The sequence below is a fragment of the Olea europaea genome, chromosome 10, assembly GCF_002742605.1.
Source record: "Olea europaea var. sylvestris chromosome 10, O_europaea_v1, whole genome shotgun sequence".
Classification (NCBI taxonomy): domain Eukaryota; kingdom Viridiplantae; phylum Streptophyta; class Magnoliopsida; order Lamiales; family Oleaceae; genus Olea; species Olea europaea.
Window position 1 is genome coordinate 39,834,256 of NC_036246.1, and position 9,706 is coordinate 39,843,961.

Here is a 9,706-nt window from a genome sequence, read left to right on the forward strand (position 1 = left end):
CTCAATTTTACACCACCACTGAAGATTCTCTAAGCTTATAAATTACGGGCTCGACAAAACTTGTCTATTTATATTAGCCATGAGGTTTATTTTACTTAATTTTATTTTAATTTGTAAGGGATTGAATTTAGGGAAAATAGTATGTTCAGTATCTAGCACATTTGGGTGTTTAAAAAGCTCAAGGTTTTTTTAGGTAGTGATATTGTAAAGAAAAAAACGTGTTTCTCGAAAATTAACAATTCTTTTAAAAGCCAACTTGGATGGATGACCATATGGTAAACCCAGATTGGCTCTCAATCATTAACTCGGATCGTGCTTCTTCGTGTGGATGATGGATCGTTGTGTCTAATCTACGGTTGAGTAAGTAATTCCACTAGGACTATCTGTGGTTGGCGAACGATTTGATTCATTTTTTTCACTCCAGACTTTTCGTTTTGAGTTCTCTTCATCTTTCTAGTTTTCAGTCTTCTTTTTGGTTTCGATCTGTGATTTCTTATGAGACTAGCCAAGATAGTTGTGGAATCTTGTGTAATTCATGTTGCTATAGTAAATCAGACCTGATATAATGACTGGTTTTGAGTATATAGAAACGCAAGAAGCTCTTGGTTATATTTTTTGTTAGGGTTTATGATTTAAGAGATCTGCCTATTGATCGATGATTAAGTATGTGTCTAATTGAGTTTTCATGATATGTACTCTCTCTTTGGGAAGGTTTTTGTTGTGCTAAGTGTTTTGGCTAATCTTTGAGCCTCTGGATTAGGCATTTGATGAAATGGGTAACATTTTTTGGTGTTCCTTCATTTTCTACTTTGTGTTGTGGCTTATTATTCATTGTTGTTTAATTATGGGGTTAAAAAACTCAACAGATATCAAGAAAAATCCTTATAATCAATCAAGTGTTTGCAACTTGTTTTCATCTGAAAAAGCAAAGTAGCGTGAGAAGACAATTCAGTCAATCAACTACTATGAATAATATGATCAATTACTTTTGACCCTAGGTTGACTAAGTGAAAGTAGAAAACTTCAAACTTGTAAGCATCGCAACAAGAGCAAGATTCGAAGAGATTTAGTTATAAAAAAAAAAAAAAAAAATTCATCACTTTTAACGGTGATATGAGTTATTAATTTATCTCCAAGCAAGACTTTCAGTTTTGGCAAATGAGCAGATTCTTTCTTACATTTTCCTTTAACATAAGGCTATGAGAAAGTAAAAATAAAGAACATGTCGTGTGAGAAATAGCCTTAACAAACGATCGCCGGTCATGACATGTACACGGGTACATTTTATTCACGTTTGTGCTATCTATCTTCCACATGAAAAACAACTTTATAAGATACATTTAAGAATGAGAACTTCATTAGAAGTCCCAAATAGCTCGAACCATATAAAATTAAAATTTCAACAATTACTTTCCCGTAAATACCAAATGCAGAATAGAAGGACAACATAGAACTTGACTAGAGTTACATTCAAGATTCTACGCTGTCTAGCCTCTTGCCACTATTCATACTTTTTCGATGGAATCTATAAGACTACCGAGGCATCATTTCTCGCCCCATTCAGCTTAGATAGACAGACCAACGCTCCATGGGGATTCTCATCTCTAATGACATCGTAGAGTTGTGACAAAAAATGTATTTTCTCTTGTTAGAGAATTCCTTTTATATATACACGCTGATTTACAAGCTTTGTTGATGTCGGGTCCACTCGCGCACGCGTGAGGATGGGTTGCTAGTCGTCGATACTTTGAAAATGCGAACATGGGAGAAGCTCAATGACACTAGACAAATGTGTTCGAGTTTCGACGGAAGATTCGGGAAATGATTAAATAATGATCACCAATCGCAAACTTTGCGAAAAGTTTTCATAGGATCACAAAACTTTGGAAAAGGTTTTCTATGAGATCACTGAATTAGTGACATCTGAAAAATATTTTGCAAAGTTTAGTGATGAATGGGATGATTTTTATAGTTCAGTGACCCCGTGAAATTTTTTTGCAAAGTTTAATGATGATTTAGGTTATTTTTAAAGTTTAGTGTCCCCGTAGAAACCTTTTACAAGGTTCAATGACCATTTGGGTTATTATCTCGTCTGAGAGCGGCAAGTATATTTACTAGAACAAGATAAGCTATAACAACTCTGACTCTATGCCTAAATCGTTAATTTACGTACCGTCTATTATGGGGAGCATAGTCCATCTTATCCTCACAAATTTTTGTTGCATCCACAAGATTCGAACACATAATCTCCCCACTTGTCCGGTTGATGTCAAGATTCAATTTAAGTCTTTAAAAGATAATGTCATCTACTCAAATTTTAGGGACGTCATAGAAATTTGTGAGGGATAAGATAGGCTATTCTCTCCCATTGTTGACAGTACGTAAGAGAACGATCGGGCATGAGGCCTAGATTGTTAAAAAATTCTGGGAGAGCCATTCATGCCCAAGTTGTTATCTTATGTACTGTTCGTTTTAAGAAAGTCTGAACCATCTTACCCTTCACGAATTTCTATTGCGTCCCTAGAATTCGAACCGATGACATTTCCCCTTAAGAGAGACTTGAAAAGTCCAACTTAAGACTCTTTTAAAAGAAAGGTCATGGATTGGAATTTTGAGGACACGATAAAAATTCGTGAGGGATAAGATCGTTCAAACTTTTTCTAGAATGGAAAGTACGTAAGATAAGAACTTGTACATAGAGTTGGGTCGTTACATTAACAGTTGGGAAATGAGCTAGAAAAGGATTGGGAGGTGCTGAAGTACTAATTTGATGTGGAGCGAAATCATCTTTGGTGCACAAGAAGAAGATTAGAAGTTACTGAATCTGCGAAAAGGTTAGTAAACAAAAGCAAAAATCTCGAAACTTGCAAGAAGGTTCAGTAACTCTTGGCATCTTTGTGAGATTATGTTAAGAGTTTGCAAAAATCCCAAAACAAATTAGACATGTATCCACTCCATTGTCAAAACGTAGGATTTATAAAATATGGTTCGCTTATTGTAAATACATCCTATGTTCATAATATAGTTTATTTTTTATTTTTTAAAATTAAAATAGTTGATGTTCACGCCAAAAAGATTGTGGCGTCAAAGAAAATTATATACGTGATTAACTAAATTAAACTGCAATAGATATTTCTAACTAAAAATGATTATGCTATTTGTCCAAAAAAGACATTTGATGCTAGAAAATGATGTGTAGTGAAATGATTTGATGAAAAAGTCGATTGTGGCTTAAAATGTCTAATGAAAGAATGTCACGTAATATTATGTAACATATTATGTAAGGCTATGTATATGTTTTAAAGTTCAACTGGAAAAGGGTAAAATTAAGTCAATTTCTCCAAGGAGATAATCCTACCATTACAGCTTCGTGCCTTTGGTGGTCTTGTCAACATTTATCTAGGAAGTCGTGTTTTATTATGTTTATTGAAGAACAAGATGGCCATTATTTGAAAAAAAAACAATGTTTTAAATGTTGATTTTTAGGATAATATATGGTTAGTAAGAATGAAAAATATTGACTTTACGTGCAGGATATTTTTTTTATTGTGTGAATGTAGGTATGGCAAATTGGCTCGCCTGTTCGGACCGCCCATTGCTTGGCCCGAAAAAAGCCTGAGGACAACTCAGGAAAAAAAAAGAGGAAAAAGAAGAAAGCAGTAGTTACTGCCTTTTAAAGGCATCTACATGAAAAAAATCGAGCCGAAAGCTCGGATCGAGCCTTAATTTTTTGGTTGAACTTTTACTCAACTCGACTCAGGCCAAAAAAAGCTCGACTTAAAAAAGCTTAAACCAAGCTTGAACCTCGAGTTTCGACTCGCCTCGTTGACAACTCTAGTGCGAATGTATGATTAAAAATGAGTATATAAAAAAAATGAATTTTCAAATAATAATCATAAAATAGGCTAATTGGATTATGTACTTCTTAAATGTAATAGCTAATAGGCACGGACCAATGCTTCTTTAATCAAAATAGCAATTGTACATTCCAAAATCATGTAAACAATATCTGAGGGTCCGTTTGATAGCAAATTTGAAAAAGGCAAATCAATTTCATGTAAGTTGGAAATGAATAAAATCACAAAAATTATAAGAATTCGATTTCCATGAAATTGACCAAAAACATGCTTTAAATGTTTGTACTTTGAAATTCGAACTTCATTTTCACTTTCGTATCAAACAGCCAAGGTAGAAAACGAATTTATCGAATGTGACTTTTTCATGGAATACGTGACTATCAAACGAACCCTAAATTTTTTAAATTTTTGACAAGAAATAAAAATATATATATATCTAATGTTCTGGTGGCTAAAGCCTAATGAGAATTTTCAAAGTAACAATCTAAAGTAGAATTTGGGAGAGAATTATTGAAATTCTTTTTTTCCTCAAAATTATTTCTAACCAAACATTCAATAAGACTCGTAAATTTTCTTTACTTTCCAATCACGCATTCTTTTAGAAAATAAAATTTCCTTTCAAAAAATCTCTTCAAAACAAGCTCTAAATTAAACATGTTCACGAACATGCAAAATATGAAAATATAATAATAAACTAAAAAGAAACACACTCCACATGACATTTTTGAGACGTATGTCATGTCCCCCACCAACGCCCTGTCACAAGGGCCTGTCGTGCTTACTTCTGTATTTATTAGATTTCACCTAAGTTCACCACCGGGGCATAATCCAGTGGTACAAAGGATCAGAGTGAGATTATCTCACGTTTTGCTGGCAGCCGCAGTATAGGGGTTCGATTCCTGAGACGTAAAATTGAACTCCTTGTATGCGCATTATACATGCAGCTCTTGTTCCCTGGTCTACTGGGACAAATCCCGCGATTTACTTCCCTCACAAAACTCTAGGGATGGGACGGTGAGACCCCTCAAAGTTGAGGTTCAACATATTTTTTTTTTTTTTAGATTTCACCTAGGTTCTGCTGGTATTACTATTTCAGGTCTCATATTCTTCTTTTCTCTCACTTTATTTTACAATTTTTTCCGGAAGACAAGTATAACTGAATATGCATAGGATATAGCCAGTTAATCAGAAATCAACATTCCTTATACTGGCACAAGTGATAATGCAATGTATTCGTCTTCGTCATACTGATATACACGTACATAGAAGTCACTTTTTTTCGCACTCTCCCACTGATATGAAAGGAGAGTTTTTATTTTTTTAATACTTTTCAAGAAACAGGGAAAGCATTACAAGGGGTATCATTGGCATGAGATGATGAACTTTACTAAACATTTTCCGTACTTGTGTATAACAAACAATTAATCTAATACGATAATTATAATTAGCATGAAGCGTCAAGACATCTTCACAGAAAGAAGCATGAAATTGCTACAGGTCATTATCACTAGTAATCTTTAAAAGTGAATGCAATGAGCATAACCAAGGGCAGAAACATAAATTCTGTGTTACATTGTTATGTTTCAGAAGCATATGCCCCCAATCCAAGCAGAAGTACTGTGGAAAACAGTGAACAAACTCTAGGTGCTGAACATGCCAACCTCAAACCACACCTCAGTTCAGTTGTTTGAAATGTATAACTGTCTATCTAAACTTCACAGCAGAGGCGGATCTTCTTCAACATCGGACTCGTAAACCTCACCATTCCAAATCCGAGGTTTCACTCTCTCTTCCATATCTTGTTCCGTCTGAAAAATGGATATCTTCCAGTGTTATAAAAAATATATGCAAGGAAAATAATTTAGATTATATTACCCAATTTAGGGCCCTTCGCACTGCTATACTCACCTCTTCTGGTACTTCGGTAGTTGGAGGCGTTGTTTGAAAAGGAACACTAGGTACATGTTGTAGTTTAGATAGTTGATCGAGCAGGAAATTTCTGCAATTCCAATAATCATCAAAATTATTTCACATTTGATACGTGATTATGCCAAAAATAGAGAGAAGAAATTCTCCAACCAACTCTCATTAAATGAACAGCAATATTAAATAAATGGCAGCAAGGCAGCATATGTGAATGGCATTTCAAATTTTTCATAGCTTGTAAATTTATACACAAACTTGGAAAAAGCAAAGAAATGTAAATGTCTAGCTCCTATTAATGTCCTTTCAGTTGACAGCTAAATTTAGGGAAGAATAATTATTGAAAGATAGAAAACCATGAAAGATGAGGCAGAGTAGTGGATTAACAGAAAGATGCAAGCAATAGCAGACATAAAACACTAATTTTTCAAGAACTGGTTGAAGCAGACAATAAATCATGTTTCCGCTTGAGATTAAAAATAAAAATAATAATAATAAAATAAATAAATAAATAAACTACCATCATCTGATAATATTTGAACCACTTAAATGCTTTATTATAAACCAGGTACTGGGTACATAATGAGTGTAAATGCCATAATGACAACAACCTCGTAAACAAATTGTCAAATACAGGGTGCACCACTACAGCTCTCAGTCCACAAAACTAAATTCTAACATTTTTTCATCCAAAAAAACACAAAATATTGGGCTTACTTTTTGTACATACTAATAATTGTCTTTCAACTAACCAAAGCTACTAATTTTATCCATTATGACTTATCAGAAACTTGAATTCATATTGAATTATGTACATGGCTGTGTTTAGTACGAGTAACAATGGCAGCACAAATGAAAAGATGGGGATTATAGAGGTAGACCATACAGTGATAGAATAGATAGAGCATGGATAGTGAGAGAGATAATCAGGGGTCGTCGAAGGAGGGGGTCGGGTTGATGGTAAGAATGGAGAATGGTGGTGTGGCAGGACTGCAGGAAAAACCGTGTCTCCAAGGTGAAAAGGTAACAGAATAGGGTAAGAATATGTGCGAGTGGATCGCTATGTAGATTAGATTCTACAGACCAGTAGAGAAAATGTGAAGGGAGAGCAAAATATCAGAAGTATTAGCAACAGGAGACACCAGTGTACTTTAACTCTTCCAAAATACGTCACAAAATCAGAATCTTCATCCAAATATATGTGAGAATTAAATTTAGTGCAATGAACCTGATCTTCTCCAGATCTCTAGGTAAGTTCAGATTGTCCATCGGTTTTGGTTCCAAATGAAGAGTATAATCCGGGCCAAAGTACTCATAATACTCATTGTAAGGTAAGTTATTATCGGGTTCCACATCAACTGCAACTGCTGTCTGCAATGAAGTAACAAATTATACCTGAGGATACTCCCAACACAGATATAAATGGTTAATTTGAAATGGGGAAAAAAGAAAAGAAACAGCACAAAAGTGACAAGTAACAAGGGGTAAACCCATGGGTGGACGGGGAGAGGGGGAGCGGGAGAGAGAGACCTCGTAGCACCAACAGCGGGCAACATTCCGCATTGTATACCCTCCACCACCCAAAACCATTAGAGGAACATTGAAAGATCTCAGGAAACGAAGACAATCCGCATGCCCCTTCACAGACAAATTGAAGCACCCTAACCTGTCACCAGCCAATGAATCTGCCCCACATTGAAGAACAACGGCATCTGGCTGATAGACCTCCATGACCTTTTGGATAATGGGACGAAATAAACTACGGAAGCTCTCATCATCTATTCCATCATTCAGTGGAACATTAAGAGCATAGTTCTTCCCCGCATTAGCTCCAACATCTTTGATATGCCCAGTTCCAGGGAAAAAGTCCCCAAATTTATGGAAAGACACTGTCATTACTCTGTCAGTGACATAAAAAGCCTCCTCAACACCATCTCCATGGTGAACATCAATGTCTATGTAAAGCACGCGCTGTCAGTAAGAAAGCAATCAGCACAAACAGCAAATAAACATATCGAAAACAGAGCAGAATTCTAAATTATAATCATTTTAGTTGCAAGCAATCAGTGGAAATCAAATAACTCAAAGCACGTTCACTGACAAGTTAATCACAAAGCAATCAATAGTATTGACTCTTAAGGTATCTAAAATTGAAAACTCAGAAAGACACCAATGCCTCGTCATAATACTAGCTNCAAAGCAATCAATAGTATTGACTCTTAAGGTATCTAAAATTGAAAACTCAGAAAGACACCAATGCCTCGTCATAATACTAGCTTCATTAACTAAAATGAAGATTCTGTAAACTAGCCAGGAAGAGGACAAATCATTAAAAAACACTTTCCCCTGTTTAGTTCTTATCGAGAACAAGAAAAATAAAATACCAACTTGACTCAATTCAAACAACGGTTCATCCCACATCTTCTCCATTCTTCTAGGTTTATCATTAATAATGATTCTATTACTTATCCTAAATGGTGCATTGAGCAGCCTCCGTTGATTTCTTGAGCCACTTCCTAAATTGTTGAATTTTGAAAAGCTTGCTTCATGAAATAGACAAGCAAGCATACACATAAAGAATAGAGAGATAGTCCACTTTATTTACAAGAAATATTTACAAGAAAAAAGTCTTCCCCTAACTTTCAAGACTGAGCTCCAAAAATATATAAATAAATAAATCTAGAAATTCTACCGTTCTATAAACTTTAGCAGATAAGTAAAAACACTTTAACGCCAATAACAACAACATTAAAATTCAAAGAAAAAAGTCATCTAAAATGAGATGAACAACGCAAAAATAGAAAAGGTATGGGGCAATTGAATGGCCCATAGTCTATACATTACCCTGTGAACCTTGAGAAGCTCGAGAATCCCCAGCACTATATCATTGACATAGCAAAACCCAGAAGCCTCGCTCTTCTTTGCATGGTGAAGCCCACCAGCCCAATTGATAGCGATATCAGCGTCCTGACGATTCAACTTGACGGCGGCGCCGATTGAGCCACCAGCGGAGGCCTGGCAAAAGGGGAAAAGCCCATCAAAAACAGGACAGTCCTCGCCGACATTGAACCGCTTGAGGTGACGGGCGTGGGTGTGGTCGTGGAGAGTATCAGGGGTGACGGAGGAGAGGAAATCAACGTACTCGGGGGAGTGAAAGCGGCGGATGTCTTCTGGGCCGGCCGGAAAAGGGCGGCTAATCTCCATCCGCCGGTAGAGGGAATAGTGAACAATCAAATTGTGGGCCATGCGGATACGGTGGGGCTTCATCGGATGGCCCTGGCCGTAGTAGTAATCGCCGATCGTCGGCTCGTAGAAGTACGACACGCGCCGCTTCCGCGCGTCGGGACAGGACGACGGCAACGATGCACCACCCTCCGAGTCCATTTCTCGCCCTTTTTCGCAGTGCTTTTAGGTGCTGATTAGCGGTGACCCACACAAATGAAATATAATATGCCTGGACTATGTAGTACGAGTGCGTTGTTGAACCCATGTGCCCTTAAAAAGGTGCATCGAAGTCCAAGATTTAGCATGAGTTTGCCAAGTAAAGAGTTCATTTGGTTGAGTTCTACTTTTTCGTAGAAAAATTTCCCAACAAAATTATTTTTTAAGTCAGTTTTCTTGAAAAAAGTTAACACCTCCAAAAAAAAATTATCAAATATATTCAAAGTGTTATAAAACTAAAGGGAACATAGAAAACAATACATGAAATAGAGAGTCAAAATTCAATTGTATGTTACTATGAATCAATGCCTTATGTTTATAGGGTCTAAAATAAGAATTAAAATTGGAATGAAATATATTTTCTAAACTAGATAAACTTTATCTATGAATCATGATAATATTAAATAATCATCAATAATTATCTCTTTTTTAATAACACTTCCCCTTTAATGATTATTTGTACAATAACTATCTCGTTGAAACCT

General features: G+C 35.9%; 1 protein-coding gene across 1 annotated transcript; it reads right to left on the reverse strand.

Annotated features, from left to right (window-relative positions):
- Positions 1-5,278: 5,278 nt before the first annotated feature.
- Positions 5,279-9,274, reverse strand: LOC111402221 (histone deacetylase 6-like). The gene is made up of 5 exons (XM_023030385.1): positions 8,625-9,274; positions 7,311-7,751; positions 7,009-7,151; positions 5,766-5,856; positions 5,279-5,665 (listed from the first exon to the last, which is right to left on the reverse strand). Exons 1-5 carry the CDS (start codon positions 9,162-9,164, stop codon positions 5,573-5,575), a joined length of 1,308 nt encoding a protein of 435 aa, XP_022886153.1. The 5' UTR covers positions 9,165-9,274; the 3' UTR covers positions 5,279-5,572.
- Between the last annotated feature and the right edge of the window lie 432 nt (positions 9,275-9,706).